The sequence below is a fragment of the Lepisosteus platostomus genome, chromosome 19 (genome assembly GCF_059453375.1).
Source record: "Lepisosteus platostomus isolate fLepPlt1 chromosome 19, fLepPlt1.hap1, whole genome shotgun sequence".
Taxonomy (NCBI): Eukaryota; Metazoa; Chordata; class Actinopteri; order Semionotiformes; family Lepisosteidae; genus Lepisosteus; species Lepisosteus platostomus.
The window spans coordinates 3,842,984-3,862,131 of NC_142629.1; the positions used below are offsets into that span (position 1 = coordinate 3,842,984).

Below are 19,148 nucleotides of genomic sequence, written 5' to 3' on the forward strand. Positions count from 1 at the left end.
AAACCGCTTTTGCTCCAGGGCTGGTTTTAATGAGGCAGTCCCTAATGAGTTGTCCCTGCAACTAGCTTCAGGCCTAAACAGATGAGGCAGGGATTCTGCTAAATTTTTGATGGGATTTGTGCTGGTTTTTATTAGAAAGCCAGTGGTAGAAAAAATTGAGAGGGAAAGTAATAGGTAGAAAGAGAGATAGTGGGGGGAAATGAGTGCAAAGTTTTGTGTTACTGTAAATCTTTCACTATCCAGGACTCTTGTGTGTCATTTTGTCTCAAATGTACACATTTGAATGAAATGGTTGCAACACGAGTTACAGAAGCAGGACACATTCCATTCACATGAACAGGTCAGGTTGTTGCATTTCAGTACAAAGACAATTGTGTTAATGCTTAAACATCACAGAGGTGTAAAGATCCATGCAGCCCATGTGCATCTGTGAAACATTGTTCTTCCCAGGTTTGTTAATCCTTAAAACTCTCTCAGCGGTTACTGTTTCACTCCTGTGGTTATGGACTTGTGATACACTTGACAGCACTCGAAACGATGTGCGCTTGCACTGCTTGATCGACAAGTAACAGCTGAAAACACTTTGTTTCATTATAGACAAGGAGAAAGTTCGGTTGTTGTTCCGAAAACAGAGAAAAGCAGCTCATCCACAGCATCTGCGTGGCACAGGGGGGGATGAGGGCATAGCTCCTACAGTACATGACTCCGCACAGCAGAAGCTTTTACCTCCCTGGGTGCTTCTACAAATGAGTCAAGTGCATCGGGTTTTCTTGTTTTGCACACCACAGAAAGGCAACAAAGGAATCCGTATTAAGGAACCAAAGATGGTGAAAAAGAGCTTAGCAAAGACATGTTGGAGTGTAAAACTTTGAATCTCTGCTTTTGCTTTTGAACTGTCTCTGGAGTTTTGACTAAGATTTTCTCTACAGTGTGATATCCTGTACAGTAGATTTCCTGCCAAAATAATGCCCTCGTGTTGTCATGCCGAGCTGTGCTGTTTCACTGGAATGTTCGGTTTGCTCTGATTTTATTTACAGAAGCGGTGTGTTTTTTTAAGAAGGTGCTGGTGTAAATTTATGCAAACAAGACTCAACAAAAGTTGACGGTGAATTTGCTTACAAGTGTGTATGTGGATTTAATTCTGAAATCTGAAAATGTATAGGCACCCTCAGACACAGGGAGTAATAGATCCTGTTAGGCAGTTCCATCTGAAAAGCAGTTCGCAACCTGAAATGAATGAAAGTAAAAAAAATTAAGTTGGTGCAGTTGGTTCAAGCGGTGCTTTCCGAGCTCTGTGGCTCAGCGTCAGCCTGCCGTGTAATGGATTAGCGTGGAACCCCCTTGGCTACACTGTAGTCTGGGAACAGATGACAGTTCCGCTTCAGAGACTCGGGGAGCCCAGCAGAATTCCTGCAACATGCTGCCGACAGGCTCTCCACTGAGGCAGCTGCGGGGGCATCTGTGCGCATCACTGCGGACACTGCTGGGCAAAGCCAGTGCCCCTGCTTTATGGAATCATCTTCTCTTCTATCATGTATAACAGTGTTTTCTTTATTTAGTCCCCTCTTAATTACCTTTCTCGTCTCCCAGATTGGGTGTAAAACACAGCGAAGTTGCACAGCCACCCTTTTACATTCGTATCTTCCTGGAGGTGAACAGCTCCTCTGTCTGCCCTTTTTTGTCTGCAAAATATACTATTCAAAATGATCTTTTACAAAAAGCCTGCTTGTTTTAACATGCATTATGCAGGGAATGAAACTTGTGCGCATTAACTGTTAAATTATTTTTACAGATAGCTGACTCTTGGATCTCCCTTTTTCTCTCTAGAGCATTTCTAGCGAGCGCTCTTGGAAAAAAAAAAAGATTAAATTACTTATGTTTTAAGTGGTCCTGATCTTGACGATTTTATGTTTATCAGCGAAGCTGTAACAGCCTTTGCAAAAAAGCCATCCAACCAATATTGTAAAACACATACTGTACCAGCTTCCGGTTCAGGTGAAAATGATCCACCTAAACCAATCTTAGCTCAAAAGCCCTTAGCAGTAAACCAGAGCGGTGATCAATGTGCTTCTGTAACCACTGTAGACTTGTGAAAAGGTTTTCTACAAGACTTCAGGATAAGCCTTCAGCCCCAGTCTTCATTTTTTCAAGCCGGACGAACTTCATAGGGCACCTTAAATTAAACTACAGGTTACTGCTGGGTTTGCTTTATTGGAACCCTGTTCCTGACAGTTCAATTACAGAACTGTGTTCAGCTTGCATTAGTCCATCAGTACCCTTGTAATCTAGAACTGTAATATGCAGGACATGCTGAATACTTATTTCCCACAACTCAGCTGAGACGACTGGCCAGCCCCATCACTTATTTCCCAATTCCCTAATCTAATATAAGTCTGTGGGGTTTGTGGGGGTTCGTTTAAGTGTTAGAAGCTGCTCTGTAATTGTTACATGTGCCAGCAGCAGTCTACACCATCTGTGTGAGAATAAAGAGAGCTGATGCTACTGTGGAGGAGAGAGAAAAGAGCTGGATTCTATTACTGAGAGCAGATATAATTCAGTGGTGGTCAGAGAGCAATTGGAAAAGCTGAGGAACAGTCGGCGGATATATTTGTACTGAAATGTCAGGCCGTAATGAAACAAGGAGAAGTGTACTTTTTTTCTGCAAGGCTGTGTGGGCCTGTGTCTGATCCTAGCTGAGCTGCTGGGAGGTGGCAGCAGTAAATATGTATATAAATAACAGCAGGGAGAAAATACTTTTAGTCAGGCTGGTGAAAAAAAAACACTTTGTAATGTCACAAGTTCACAATGTTTTGTGAGGGGAAACAAAGATGTTTTGCTGTTCATCCAACATTGCTTTTCATGAACATTGCTGTTCATCTTTTCATTGCTTAATTAGCAGAATGCTTAAATTCGACGCAGGTGTAAGAACCTGAACTTAATTTGTTCTTCACATTACAAGATGAAAAAATACTAAAAGGCTGATAGGGTCATTTTATATGGAGTTGCCTTGGACACACAAGTAAAGTTACGGTTTGTTGAATATTCAGGTTAAACTGGGTTTAAACCAGGCCGTAGAGAAATCTCCAGACCATGGGGAAAAAAATAAAGCTTCAAATCCACACTTTGTTGCATAACAAACAGGATTCTGTCATGTGTACTGTACATACAGTATATAGCTTTAAGACATTGTTGACTGTAAATTCCATTTACACTGTCATGCTTCGGGTGAGGACTGAAAAAATTTCTACAAAAGCTGTACTAAAGATGGTTTAAGTTTTGTATTTGGCATTATGCAAATAAAAGACTGGGCTTTTTTAGAAGGCAGACCACTATTGGCCATTCATCGTGGTTTATCATTGTTGTCTTTTTTTTTTAACGTCTCGCTGGGTTGTGTCAAGGTTCTGCAGCAGCGGGGTCTTGCAGGTTATGTCAGGAGCAGGAAGAGGTGAGTGTGAGTGAAAGCAGTAAGGCCCAGACCTGTGGTGGCAGAATGACTGAGAACATGCCAACAGCTGGAGAAAAGATGGCGGCGGAGATATTCTGCAGCTTCAGGTGTTTCAGACCACATGCGTTATTGAAGTTTCAATGGCTTGCAGTACAGTATGTTGATGGGATCAACCCCAGGGCAAATACCGAGCACTTGGCTGAGGAGCATAAACCCAGATGTCATGTTACAGCTTGGCATAGTAGGACTGAGCCCTGCATGTACCCCGGATATTCACAGTTCAACACATCCATGTCCTTTCTGTTAATGCAAATTCTTGTCCAGCAGCGGTTTATAGCGACAAAGGGTTACTGTCGGAACTCACTCTGAATCCTAGCAGGGCTCACAAGCTGGGTACTCTATAAAATCAATGAATTAGTCTCTCAACAGGTGAAAGGATTTAAGCAACAGGCTCTCATTTAAGTCTTCTTATCCAATAACTGTTGCGATTAGGAGGTCTTTCGGCCTCAGCTGCCTGCTTTGAGTCCTTCTCTTTGCCCATTGTTCTTGTTGTTTTTACTTGCAGAAGCCATGGGGGGATTTCCGAGATAGGAATCCAACTTGTTAGGGGTGCTGGCGAAATTGTAAAACTGGCAATTGTTGTTAATACGTCCAAAAAAAGGCCTAGCAACGTTATGGAGAAAGTAATGAACCTGCCAACGCAGCATCCAGGCAGTGAAACTCCCTGCCCTAGTGGCAGAAAGAGCACTTGCACATAGTCAGCGGCAGTGGTTCTCAGAGATTCAGCACAAGCGAGTTGAAGGAGTGTTTGCACAGCCTGAATATTTCTCGTGTTCTTGTAGAGAAGCTTATTTTTACATTTTGTTTATGATAGCTAATGATTGTATGACACTTATAACTCATTTTAAATATTGCTTTGGAATTGTAAAGTCTTAAATTGCAAAACACAATAAGCCCTTCCCAATGAAAATCATGACGTTTTTTTACTCTGTGGGGAAAACACAGGCACAAGTGGCTGTGACATGAAGATTTGGAAAAACAATTCGAGTTCCAGTCTTTTAGAGGTTGTTGTCCCAGACATACTGTAGAATACCCCCAATATTCCTTCATTACTTGGTCACTGTGTTGTTTTTGTCCAGGTCCCCAAAACACTGTCATATTTTCAGATCTAAGAACTAGATGTCATGTTCTGCACGTCCATATCACTGTCTCACTTTTTGCAGGAACTATGAATCTTGGGAGAGGTTTAAAAGAGAAATAGCGGTGTGTTCGTTTTTCTCTGGGACTTGTCTGGGTGTTTCAACTGCATTGTGACACTAAAAAACACCACTTCTGTTCAGTGCTGCCTATGAAACTGAAGGCATGGTGTGTCACTGTTTACAAATGCTACTGCTCTCATATACCATGTTGATGTGTTGTGCTTCTACTACTGCGCAGTTGAAGAGTGAAAGTGAAAGTCAGCTGTCTTTAAAATCAAATTCCCTCTGGCTGCTGGTGAACATTCTCGAGTCTTCATTCTCTGGCTCATCCCCTATAGCAAGCAGTCACACAATCTATAGTTAATATTATTTATACGGTACGGTAAGCTACTGTTTTAAATAAAGAGCTTTAAGCTGATGCTTTTGGTCAAAGATAATGCTACTCTGAATATTAAAAATGACATTTATACTCATTTTTAATATTGCTTTTGTGAAGTGTTAAATTGGAAAACACAATACGTCCTTCCCAAAGAAAAGTAATTTGACAAGAATATGAAAGTTTTTTAAATTCCATAGAAGAGCAGCCAAATACATACAGTACCTGGACTTCAAGGAATGTGCTACTGTATGCTGAATCGTTTTCCTTTCAAACAGAGAAGACTTGAAGTGGACCTGATTCATGCGTTCAAAATCCTCACGGGCATTCACAAAGTCCACCCAGTGGACATCTCCTGAATTAGTAATGAAAAATGAACCAGATGATACAAATGGAAGCTGAAGGGAAGTGCATTTAAACCTAAAAACAGGAGGCACTAGTTTACACAAAGGATTGTGGAAGTCAGCCACAACCTACTGAATCAAGTTGTTGAAGGTGATACCCTGTTTTTTTTTCAAGAAAAACCTGGATGACATCTTTGGACCAATAACCTCGTAGCAAACAAAGGAGGTAGATTCACCAAATGGCCTACTTTAGTGTTTCGAACAAGAGATCTCTATGCAAAAAATGAATGCTATGAAATTTAGAAAGTTCTCCTTTATGTGAAACAACATGTATCAACAACCTTTAAATTGAAGGCAGAGATATTTCTGTTCAAAGCTGGCCTGTTGCCATAAAGGTAGTATTTTCAGAGAATCCCCTTATACCGGGGAATCCTTGATTCCTTTTCCAAAGCAAATCGCTTCACTTCATGATTTCTTCCTTACTGCTGTGTGATCCACTTCCTTATTTCATGCAGATGTGCTTTGAACAGCACGGTAGAAAAGAGCTATGTCTATATACCGCCGAGATTTCCACCCTTTCTCACAGTTTAAAACTCCTGATCCTGAAGTTTTCAAAGCGCTCGGAAGCGAAGGTTCTCAGCCCCGCGAAAGGATTATTTCTTTTTTTTTCTCCGCCTGTTCCTCATCGCCTTTCCTCTCGGCATCTTTAATAGGACTGCGACTCCCATAGCCCCTCGCTGCTTCAGCCTCCTTTCATTCTCCGTTTCCTCTGCAGGCCGGGCTTGAAATTGGAAATAAGAGGGGCTCCTCGGATTCAATAAGTCTGGTCTACGACACCTATTTAGTTACTCGATAACACCTCAGTAAATCAGTGGAAAGGGAGCAGGGGACAGCACAGAAAACACTACTTTATAGCTGGGGAAATTACCTGCCCTCAGGACCCTGGGGGGGGGGGGTGCCGCTGAGGGTGGAAATGGGCCTGGCAGTTTATAGAGCTTTATAGAAAACATCTCGTGAGTGATGGCGGACCTGATAGCTGTAACCCCTTATAACCCTCATGTAAACCCCCCAGGATTGCACACGCCACGCATTTAATTTCCGACACTTCCAGTGCTCCTCGTTTTCAGCGGGCTGCTGTTGAGCATATCCAAAGGGATTTAAGCCATGAGGCACTTGGGGATAGTTACCGTGCTAGCAATATGTGTGTGAGTATATGTATATGCGCGTACGTGCCCAGCGTTACGTCTAGCAAGATGTTGCGCGCTTTAAAAATTAGTCTGGGTTTTGTACAGTAGGGCGGCGAATGTTAGACGGGAAAACTGTTTTAGGGATAGGAAGAGCCTTTTATCCCTGAAAGCTGAAAACTCAAAAAGCATGGTGCAAGAAGGCAGAATTCATAGCAGAGTGGGCGTGGCAAGTGTGGGACACTTGCAGTTGACATTATTATTATTATTATTATTATTATTATTATTATTATTATTATTATTATTATTATTATTAGTAGTAGTAGTAGTAGTAGTAGTAGTAGTAATGTTTACTTAGAACAAATGGTTAATCCCTAGAGATCTTTATGAAAATGTATAACATTTCAATATAATGAACGTACATTAACATATTGAAGATTTTTATTTAAAATAGCAGATTTTTTAAGGTTTTGCATATGAGGTTTGGGACCTTAATTTCCATTTGTTCATCTGTGTATGTAAAGTTTTTTTTTATATGGTATATTACCCCAGTTATCTAAAAGTTTTCTCTGTCGTTGGAGTGTATATTTCAGGTAATGGATCCTGATCTGATCAGCAGAAACTGATCGTCACATGTCAGGCAAAGACATATTTATTACATGGCAAAATCCACTTATGCATTGATATTTGCAAAGAATAAACTTACTGTATGATAATCTGTGTGACAGCAGAAGACAAGCTATAAAAACGTAAATAGTACTCAAACAGAAAGACTAATAAGATGGCTATTTCCTAAGTAGAGTGGGATATAGAAAATATTCATTTCAAAGGGACAGATGTGTCTCCCACCTTACCGTATGTGTAGAATTAGTTCTGATTAGTTATGTCCACTGACTACCTGTTTGGTTGCTCCTGGTCACGCTTTTCAGAAGAACTCTTTTGAACATTTGTCATGACATAATCATGGGAGACTCCACAACATCTGTTAACAATTTTGTCCTCTTTTTCTGTTTTCTCTCTTTTTTTTTTGCATGCAGTAAAAATAGCCCTGGTCTGTGATCAAAGAATTTTATTGTCTGGGCGCTCAGCTATCTATTGATCTGCAGATAAAATATAGCCAGTGCTGTTTGAGGGAGCTGGAAGGAATTTAAGAGTCAGCTTCAAAGCTGAAGATGGTTCCACTTAAAAGCCACTGAACTATAAAAACCTGTAATATATATTAAACCATTCTGTTGTTCATAAGACAGAGTGCAGACAGCACTGCTGGAGTAAATGACATGATTCCAAGGTCAAGCAGGATATGTGATGAATGTCCTTTCAACATGGTCTCCAAAAAGAAGAGAAAACAAATATTTAACTGGCCAGTATGATTTTTCTGATGGACTTTCTAGACATGAAATTGCAAAGCACATGTTCCCTGCCATGAAGTTTGTCCTGACTCCATACTGCAACAGCAGTGCCTACACTCACCTGGATATAAGCGCTGGGATGGCAATGGTGTTTTACAAGTGGACATTGTTATAAGAGCAACAGTGCGTTAGACTCACATATTTTGCTTGTACATCCATGGCATCACGTTTGTAGATGTTCAGTACTTCTGCTGTTGTCCGTGAAATATCGCAGCATTGGTATGTCTCATTTTTTCCTGGGGAAAAAGATGGGTGCCAGAGCAATGAAGAATAATTGGATTTATATAAATCTCTGAAATCTACTCGGAAGGAAATATGCACCAGTAATTGGTAATTCATTAACCTACTGCCTAATCAGTTGCTTTCCACAGCAGTACGTACAGTAAAACAAAGGGGAAAGAGAACAGTGTCATGCAGAAGGTGCTGAACGGTGCTCAACAAGCTCCTGTAGCACAGTGTTCCTGGTCACCAATGCCACTGTGCTACAGAAAGTGCTGTCATTCAGGTAAGACATTAATCCAAGGTCCTGACTATGGAAACATTAAAGATCTTATTATATTTCATCCTTTAAGAGCTTAGTCCATTCAGATTCAGAGAGCCTCACTCAGCAGATGGGTGGAAGGCAGGACACATCTTGCCTTGTGGACTGGGTGGGATGCCCAATCACACACACATGGACATGGGCGATGGCTTAGAGATGCCAGTTACTCCAGCCAGCACAGCTTTGGGGTTTAGAGGAAAACTCAGAAACACCCGGAGAAAATGCCCTTGGAAATCTGGGAGCTACTATTCTAAATTCTGAATGTATTGTATGATTATTACTTTAAAAAGTGCTAGTAAACATTTTTAGTAGTTAATTCAACGATAAAATGCAGGACAATTAGGAGATCCAGTTTCTAATTCTTTGTTAACATTATGGATGGTGACAGCTTACTGTCTGCAAACCCTGTGTTAAGTGATGGACGCCTGTGTTATAGCAGATTTATTTTTTATTGCAAATCCTAGATGTCATTACACGGTGTTTCATCTGCATCGTTCTTAAAGTACTGTATGTAACTATTTTCTTTGTACCTGCAAAAATCTCAAAAAAGAGTTCTTACACTTATTGCAAGTACTAATTTGGTAAAATAGCATGTTTGATTGGTGCCTTTGAAAACGAAGTTCTGCCAACTAGTAACCTTGCCCTCCTTCACTTCTGAAATGAGTTCTAGCCGGGTGAAACTCAAGGAAGACAAAAGGGAAATGGACTGTTTTCTCCAATTTCTTGGGCATATATTTTAGCTTTGGACTTTAAAGAACATGCACTGGATCTTCCTCTGAAAAAGTAGTCTAGTGCACTTCTCCCTTTTCTTCCAACCTTTGCCTGCGGACCCTTACAGCATTCTGTTTATTCCACTTCAGCCTGCCTGACTGAGTCCTGAAAGATAAAATCCACTAAGTGAGTTTGACAGTTTCCAGGCTGTCTCCATATGGCAGGGACTCTGCTGCTGCTTCACTATCTGTCTGGGGCTGGCGAACAGCTCTCACCTTATTAAGATGGCAGTGACTACATGTTAGTGCAGTGCACGGGGGGCTTGTATCAATTTTATTGGCCTGCTCCTGGGACCAACCCACAGACCACAGTTTAGAAATTAGACAAAAACGTTACTTACAAATGACCTTGCTTTACGACACTTTCATTAATGAGTGGCACTGTGAAGTTCTGGAGACTAGCTGTTTTACTTTGGCAATAAACCATCAGCTGCAAGGGAAGCTAACCGCAGGAACCGAATTAGCAGGGCGTACCCAGCATGCTGAACTCTTACAAGTTCAGCGCAGTATAACATTAGATTTCTGCCACAGAATATAAAGCAGATTTGTTCCACTTGAGCTGAAGGAGAAAGAGATGGCTGCTGATCTGTAGATGCATATACACTCCTAATCTTCTGCTGGTTCTGAGAGATGTTGCAGTGGTCAAGATTGATGTCTTTGCAAAGGCGGTGTGCAGGAACAGCTGGTACTTGAGAGTTTGAATCTGTACTTTATTTCAGGGGGCCTTTATCTGGTTTGACCGTCGGAAAGCTTCCAGTCATACAATTCGCAGAATTACACTAAAAAGTGGCCTTGAAATGCCCCCAAAAAACCTCTAAATACACTAAGGCCATGCACTTATTATAAAACATCTTCCAAAAGATCTTTCTTCCTTCAGCAGCCTCCTCACCTGCATTCCATGACATTATTCTGATCAAAGATGCTTGCTGAGAATAGACAAGCTGGCCTTATATGGCTTTGCACGCTCAGATTTTAAGGTGATTTTTGTAGAGCAATGCCTTGAGGTTGCTTACATTGCTGTAGTACTGCTTATTCTAGAGGCTGGTAACTCTGTGTGATCCTGCAGTGAGATTTCTTCATTTATTGGTTTTGACTTCACAAGATCAGCATTTGTTACAGTGTATATAGTATCTTAATCCAGATTAGCTTCTAATTCTAATTAAACTGCTTCGGGACAGGCGAGTAACCAGCAATCCACAAACAGGATACATCTGTTTGCTGCCATGTTGTCTCAAATCCCTTGACCTAGAGATTGCATCTGCTTTATTTTTGAGAAGTAAAGCAAGAACGTTTATCTGCTTTAAAAAAGCCAAAAGAGGAAAAAGAGAAGCATTATTTAGAGCCCTCTTTCATCTGAATGACATACCTGTAGTTTGCATTGTCCCATCAGGTTGCTGTTAAGCTCATTAAGGCTATGCAGATAGAGAAGCTATTTGACCCGAATTTTGATCATTCTTTGGCTGACACTGTGCACAGAAAGGCTCGTGCTTATGGGAAGGCAGAGAGACAGAAAGGAGGAAGTAGGGGGGTGTTTGTTATATGGCAAATGGCTGTACAGCCTGTAGTTTGCTGCAAGCAGCGTTCACAAGCATTTTAAAATGATGTTTAATTAAAGAAGCACTGTGACAGGAGGGAGACCTGCGCCAGGCCAGAGAACTAATCCACTTGCTTTGCACGCTGTCCCCATGTGACTGTGATTGATGAACTGATTCCTCTTTACATCTTCATTTGCATCGCACACTAATACCCTTAGGCAGAGGTGCTCTGTATTACCAGATGAGCACTCCCTGCTAATGCAGGCTAATATGGTAATGGGCGGGAGACAAGGTGAGGCTCTGTGCCAGTGTTGCGCCGGACCTGCCGATTAAGCGGACGCTGTTTGTGTGTCCTTCCAGGCAGCCCAGGCAAACCCAGGAGGGTTTTTATTAAACAGCTTCTCTGACCCTTCTTAACCTGAAGCAGATAAGCTAGGAAAAAAAAACAGACAAGGGGCTTTGCCTACTAGTTTAAATATTAAAGCACTTTACTTCCTGGTATTTATTGTCTGTTTTTAAGGCCTGCTTCTTCCCACTTTTTAGTCTTTTCACTTTTGTTTTTAAGGAAGCGCACCGCAGTGCTCACTTGAAAATACACCTTCCCCAGTTTTTCTAGTCAAAGGCGTTTAACATCTGAAGATGTCAGACTTCTAAGCCAAGAAGTTCTATCACTGAGGCTTTCTGATTGTAAGCCTTTACTCACTTAATCGTAACACCCTCAAGGTTTTTGTTTTTGCAAAAGAGACTCCATGGGATCAGGCAGGAAGTGGACATTGCAGAAGGCATTAATGCTTTAATGGAATAAAATGTTGTTGAGGAAGAAGGGTTATATTTTTTTTTTAGCATTTGTACAGACAATCCCAATGTACTGTATGCTTGCATCAAAAGACACTGAGAAGCATTTGTGAAGAAAAAAAATCAAAACTTTCTAAATGGAGTGGCATTAGGAGGACACAGGTCAGTGGTCTGGTCTTGTTGACTTGAGTCCACTTAAGAAGCACTTAAAAAGACTTTCATTTTTCTGTTTCCTAGTACAGCCTCATCATAGAAGTCGACAGAGTCCAGTCTCCCACCCCCAGTGTTGAGTAGCATAGCTTCACTCATTACCCAAAACTTCAAAAACACAGGTCGACCTTCTGCAGTGGAAAATGAGATGAGGCAAAAAGGGGGTAGCTTTCAAAAAGGACAGAAAGACATGCCCAGAGGTGGACATACAGTACACTAATAACCCAAAGTTTAATTTGGAAGCCAGCAACAAAAGAAAGTGACCGTGCATGAGCTTTGCAGGCATTGACTCAGCTGAATTCGGAATTGGCTGCCAGAGTCGATTTACCAGTTGCTGCGTGAGGGGGAAAGAAGGACAGTGCACCCTCACCTCTGATCACCATTCGGCTGCAGTGCTTTCCAAAGAGGCTGCTCGAGAGCCAGAGGTCTGCCTGACACTCGTGTTCCCACTGGACCTCCTCAATAAGGAAGTGAGCTAATTGTTCCCTTTCTTGGCTCTGTCCAGCGCTTCACTGAGATCTCGTGCAGGTGAGGAGAGATGTCACCCCTGCTTGACTGAAGCCCCTCACAATCAGAAGTGAGGATCCCTGTTCCACTAGTCCAGTGTCCATCTCTGTCTCCCTAGCTTTTCAGTCAATTACTGAGAAAAACAAAATCCCAGGAGCGGCAGAGCTAATAATGTGTGTTTGTCCTTATCTTAGAGCTGCATGTACTGTACTGCCAGGGAAGCCAAACTATATCCCTAGCTTATTAACGTGCTGTAATTATGTTGGGGGGATTAAAAATAAAGGTAGATACAGTCTTGAAATGCTGGCGTATTTTGAAGGAGAAATATTACAGAAATCCAATACCAAAGCACAGACAAAATAACTGTGGCTGAAAGCTCTTTTTTGTTGTAGCTGGTTTTTGAAGTCATTTTTAAATCCAGCTATTACTGCGTTCTTGGACCTCAGACAGATGCACCACAAACATAGTAACCCTTCTCAGCAGTTTGCATTCCACATGTAACTCATCCTTTTCACACGGAAGAGAATTTTTTAATTTGGTCCTTATCCAGTTTAATGCTTTGATCAAAAAAGAGCAATGGGTGTAACTGTGGTTAAATCTTAATTAACATACCTTGTGTAAACAATGCTTATAATTAATCTATGTAGTGAAAGAACAGAAACAATGAAAATGCAGTATCTTAATGTGTAGGAAGCATCATATCCAACTTTGGATGTTTTTTTCCTGTGGCATTTTATATTAAAATATACAGTATATGCATTTATTTTCATCGATCTTATTGTTATGTTCAAGCAAATGTTTTTAAGCCTCTCTGCGCTGTTTATTTGTGTGTTACATTGGTAATTAAAGCAAATACATAGAAATACAAATAGAGTATGTTAACGGTGTGATAAAATACCACAGTTGGATTATTTACTACACTATAAAGATAGGAATCTTCAGAAATGAGATAATTCTGATGTTATAATTATGCCTCATCACTGTTTCTTTTGTGCACTCCTTTTTTTTGCTCTTGTGTTCAGTCTTTTAAAGTATCCAATTATGTGTCTGACTATATATGCCTTCTTTATGGTCTGTTTCGGTGTGCTCTGAAGTTCATGTCAGGATATCTTTAATTGGTACACCTACTGTAACCTTCAAAAAGCTATAAGCATAGCAATAAAACAGTTTTGCTTGTTAGTCATATCTGTGCCTTAGTGATGATGTATTTGGACTGGACTATACAGAGAGCAGCAAAAAACAAGAAAGGTACAGTAATTTCAGTGCTCGCTTTCACACACAGTCTTAGTGTAGTATGTAGTAGTACAACAGAGTAGAACAATGTACATGTATGCCTCTTCTATACAAATCACCATTCATTCATTGCTTCTAAAATACGTCTTCCAGAGAATAAAGCAGAGCGAATTCTGATTGGTTGCAGCTGTCAGTCATTCTAGGTTGTGACCTTTCACCCTTTATCTGTGTGGATAATAGAGAAGAGAAGCCAATAGAGGAAGATATGACGTTTAAGAGCAGCAATCCTTGGAATTGCAATAAGCAAAGAAAAGAGCAACAGATCCAGAGCTTTTTAAAATACAATGTTTCCTTCGTGTTACTCTGTGCTTGATTTTTGAATGCAAGTAGGAGAAGAGGTATTCTATCCCTTGTAGTGTTTTCTTGTGGTAGTGTCACAAGATCTTATCTGCAGTCAGCGAGGTTCATCGGATCGTTTTACGATTCAAATTATTTATGTTCTCAGGCTTTGGTGTGTAACGTATTTGCAAATGTATTATGAATTTGCTGGTTGTGGACTGCTGCAGTTTGTAGCAGGCTGATGTGTATGCTGCAGTTTAAAAAGACTCCTTGTTATCCAAAAATGGAAAAAGCTAGGATGAGAGACACACGCAGCTTGACAGCACGTCGGTGTGTCTAGATTTCTTCTCTTCAGTTTTTATCAGTGACCACACTTCCTTTCATTATAAGTTAGAACAAAAAAAAAACTGCACCTCCTGAACTTGGATTTGGAAGTTTTTATACTTTGGTTTTGCTCATACTGTGCATTACAGTAGATCAGCCGAGAAGGAAAGGTTTTCTGTTTCGCTTTACTTTATGCACAGCTAAGAAACATCTTGTGTCCTGTAGCATTTTTTAATCACGTCACATTTGTGCACAACGCCAACATGTTTTCCAATTCCAGCTTTCATGTTGCACACTGCAGTTCTTATAAGTGTGTGAACAGGGCTTCAAATAATCTTTGAATATACGTTTTAAAACTTAAACTTGTAGTGTTCGATTAGTATGCAACAGTACTGTTTCCTCTTCCATAGGTCAAACCTGATTTTGAGGAGAGGGGAGTGTTTCAAGAGCTGAGTTTCTGGGGGGAATGGTAGTAACACTCAGCCTGTTGTACTGTCTGGAGGGGGCAGGGTAGAGAGAATGGCAGCTGTTTTTTTTTACAAGCTCGTCCACATGCATGTCCACTGAGGACAGAGGTGGTGTGCAAAAGCACTCTCTGCATATTCGTTTCTGGTACGAACTTTATAAAGCCGGTTCACAAGCATATCTGCTGATTGCTTCTTGGAAGATTTGTGCAAATCTTTTAGATCTTTTGAATCTAAAATAGCTCACTAAATCAGTAAATTTGTGCTGCAGTTTAGAGGAGACTAGAGGGAGTTCTTCTGTGTTACAGAGTTAATGCAGGCCACTGCCACCCCCGTTCTTGAAGGGGGATTAAATTTCACAGTTGATATCAATGGCCCCAGGTACAGTTGTAAGATTGGACCATTGGGAAAAGCTGCTCTGGTCACAGATCACAGATCAGGTGAGGCCTGCAAGCAGAGGATTAGTACCTCTCTCTCCTGCACACTGGCCTGTACTGGCCTTTTTTGCAGCAGCAGACCTCCCTCTGCCTGTCTTACAGCACAATATCGACTCTAACAGATGGTCCAGAATTTCGAAGTTTGCCGGTGTTTTGTGGAGTGATGTAGGCATATAAATTTAGGGTTACACAAGTTACACAAAGTCTATGACTATATATCTTGTAGTAATTATTTGTTCTTGTTGATGCCCAGTTATCTGCTTTAGGATTAATACATAATGCATATAAATGAGTTTTCTGTGGATAGCAAACTGAATTTGCTTAGGAGCTAATGGATAAAAAGGAAAATCTCAAGACGAAAAGGATTGACATGGGTGCTTTTAGCAAATAATGACTTTTCGATAGGATGCTTTGTAGAGCAGACCTGTCATCCAGAACTGACTAATGCCCAGATGTCAGAAGAATCCCAGAGTCGAGTTCTTTTACCTAAAACTAAATTCAGTCATCACAACTCCGAACATCCTTTAAGATGCTGAAAACACTAATAAGCTAATAACTGGACTGCAAATATAGCTCATTGGAATTGCTTGACTTTGTTGAAGTCTAACGAGTATTATTAACGCATATATTCATATTTTTATAGTATATATAGCAAGAATACTAGTACATATAGTATGCACGCGAATCCCTGAGGAGCATGAGCTACAGTACATGCTTCAGATGTTTTATGTGAAGCACACAGTATGAGATATTCTTCTACTTCTAGCATATACATATATTATAGACATTTTTAGCTGGACCAATGATTGTGCATGTGCTACAGACTTTTTTTTCTAAAACAATAATTTGCCCAAGCTTCATTTTCCCTGAAATGAGCAAGTACAGCATCAAGAAGTGCAATATCCTGGCTGCAGAGCCCGTTAACTTTTTTAGCATGCTACAGCAGTGCACACTCACTTCCACCCACCAGTGCACAACCGTACACACACCCACCTTCATTTAGACACAGTATATTAATGCAGCCAAGATGTGTCATTACTCTATGCTTCTAAATGTCTAGGCCACTGCTGCTCCACACAGTATCTGGTAGTGAGACAGAAAGGAGTGGCCTGCTGTGATTAATGGGGCAAGGCCCGCTGAGGAAAGAGGAGAGGGAGAGAAAACCGAGGAAGCAAGGCAGGAGAGAGTCCCATCTGGATGAGGTTTGGGGGCAGTCAGATGTAGGGAGAGTGGGAGGTCAGTAAGTGCTTGCGTTCGCTCCCCCTACTTCAGCACCCACCCCCCTCCCTCCCTCTCCACACTCTGTCTCTCTCTCACACACACACACACACACACTCTACACACAACAGTGAACACACGCCCTCATCCATAATTGATGCTTGCTTTGGGCAGATGCTGGAGGGCCTGGGACTAGAGCAGCTGCTAAGTTTATGGAGGAAAAAGGGAGCAAGATGGTGCAGCAGGTATTATTTCTCCCTGTATTTCTGCTTTCTTTTTTCCTGTGCTTTGTGGACGGGGAGTGAAGGGCAAGCCTTGTCTTCGATTCGTGTGTGAGTGTGCCTTGAAGAAAGAGGGAGCCCCTTGTGCAACTGCACTCGAGCTGAATTAGGAGCAGCTGTTTTTCTTTCTCTCTGTCTCTCTTTCTTTCTCTCTCCGTGCCTGTCGTACTCTGAGCCTGCCTGGTGCTCTTCTTTGACTTCACCCTGGCTGCAGCGGTAACGTTCAGCAGAGTTGGAGTTCGCCAGTTGTTTTGTATTCGTGTAATTTGTGTCACAAGGGAAATGAGCTGGGCTGTAGCTTGTTCGTTTGTTGTTTTTTTAAAATGAAACCTGCTTTAGAAACACACTGCTGTCTTCTCTCGTTGGCGTTTTCTCACTTTCTCAGTTGCTGACTTTTGCGAAAGAAGACTAAATGCTTTTTTTTTTCCGCCTCCCCCCTGGCTTCTGAACTGCCTGTACTTAAAGGAAAGCTTTTTCTTTGTTCCCATCTTGTATCCTGTTTCAGTATGAAAAGGTAGTTAAGTGAAGAGCTGATGGGTATTTGACTGGTCAGCCACACCGTTGTGCACCGTTATCGGCTGTCACAGAAATCTTTATTAGAAGGCCGGAGAAAACATTGCTGTTACCAAGGCTGAAAATGATTTGCTTGAGGCTCTTTACTGGCGAGGTGGCTTTTTTTTGTGAACCTGACTAACTAAAGTGCAACTTCGGGGGGAAAAGGGAAAAAAAAGTTGCTTTGTCTTCTTCATTCCTCTAAAAGCGTGCCATCTTCAGTGACCTGTATCAAATTAAGATATTTTTGTTCAGTTCTGTTACGAGCCGCCTCAAAGCCGAGAGCAATAAAGTAGCGGATTTCATACACTGCCACGTAAAGCATATTTCAGAGCTCACAATGTGGTTTTCATTAGATTTGAGGCCAAAACATTTAGCTAAGCCTGACTGTCTGCCATCCTTTGTTCTTCCTCCGTTTGCCAACAACTATTTTATAAGGGACTCCAAAAACCTCACAGCAGCTTAAGGAATATAATGACTTCAGTGAAACAGTCCCAGCAGAGTCCAGGCACCAGGACTTCACACTTTGCTTTCTGCTGGGCTAAATTAGTCCTAAGAGTGACACTTTTAAAAAAAATGTAAGACTTACTCATTGTAGAAAGTGAGGGAGAGTTTAGCAGTCTTAATTAAATATTAGCAGTAATTATCTGAAAGCATGCTTGCTTAGGAATATTAATGAAGGCCCAGTGCAAAGTGCTGATGGTGTTAATGAGAAACAGCATGCTCTCTATAACATCTGTTTAAGAGCTCAGGAGGAGCAGCAGGGAATTTTACAAGGATCCCTTTTCCCGGGCCCTGAATCACTCCTTCTCGTGTCGTCTGTCTCGGCATAATTTTTTATTTTATTTAATACTCTTCTCTGCTCATTAGTATTGCTCCTGGTATTACGTCTGTCTAATGATGTAACCTATATACTCTCTGTGGGCTTGCTGGTTCTTGTCAAAGGGGCCTTTGGTGCATCTGTTGCAGATGCTAGAGTTATTTAAAAAATATTTTAAAAAGTGTCGAAAAGAGGAGAAAAAGAACTACACAGAAAATATTGCTTAGCAATTTCCTCAGTGCCTCCTCTGCCAAAAATGTGGTTTTCTGTGTCCATCAGAGTGCTGTGTGATTTGTGGTCTCCTCTTCTGATGACGATCCATTTTGTCGAATGGCAATTTAAGACCAGCAAACTCAGCACACCATTTCTTTTCATACTTGGAGTCGCCTGCTGAATGATACATCACCTTTTTTCAGAAAGTTTGTTTTTAGTGTTAGATAGGTTTTCTGAATCCTTTTGCATGTGGCTTTAATAAATACCATACATACTTGCTTATTAACACTACTGGAATCTTGTAGTGGAAGGGAATAGGATGATTTGAGTGCTGTACATATTTCATTGCCAAAACCTGTACATCCTCACACCTGCTTACACGGTGGATTTTCATGTAATATGAAAATGTTTTATATTGGAGCATACACAAATAAACACCCCCTTGCCTCAAAAGGTTTATGAATTTCCAGCTCAGAGGCTGCAATAGAAACATGCAGTTTCTCTCATTTGGTATAATTCTCAGACCTGAACTGAAAGCCTCAAAACCTTAGCCGTAGGTGTGATTATCTCAAGTTTAAAATCTGCTTATTTTATTAGAGATTTCATATTGAGATATTTTGACCTTTCCATGAATTTTTCATTGCAAAGATTTATTGTCTCTGTAATGAAACCGCGTGCTTTGAGTAATATATTGAGATATTATTATTATTCTGCTAATGCAGTATAATTAATTAATGGCATGTGTTAGTTTGCGTAGCTTCTAAATTAGAAAGCTTGCTGCAGTTCAACTGTAGAATATTAAACGGCTTTTTCTTTTGGATTCAACAGATCTCACTCAAGTTGTGTCTGATCAGAATTTGGATAAGACGTGTCCGATTGGATCAGTGGGCTCTAGAATGGCCCAGAGACTCAAATAGCAAAGGAGTTTGTCTGGAATGTAGATTGAGAGTCA

At 41.0% G+C, this 19,148-nt stretch overlaps 1 protein-coding gene across 32 annotated transcripts in view; it reads left to right on the top strand.

Annotated features, from left to right (window-relative positions):
• rbfox1 (RNA binding fox-1 homolog 1) overlaps positions 1–19,148 on the top strand; it is a 644,752-nt gene that overhangs the window by 553,288 nt on the left and 72,316 nt on the right. The window contains exon 1 of one of the 32 annotated variants that reach the window (XM_088613259.1): positions 16,420–16,575. The exons of the other annotated variants lie outside the window; for them this stretch is intronic. Coding sequence (XP_088469385.1) covers positions 16,543–16,575 — 33 coding nt within the window. The 5' untranslated portion in view covers positions 16,420–16,542. Of the gene's footprint in view, positions 1–16,419; positions 16,576–19,148 lie in introns of those variants that run through there. 32 annotated transcript variants of the gene reach the window in all.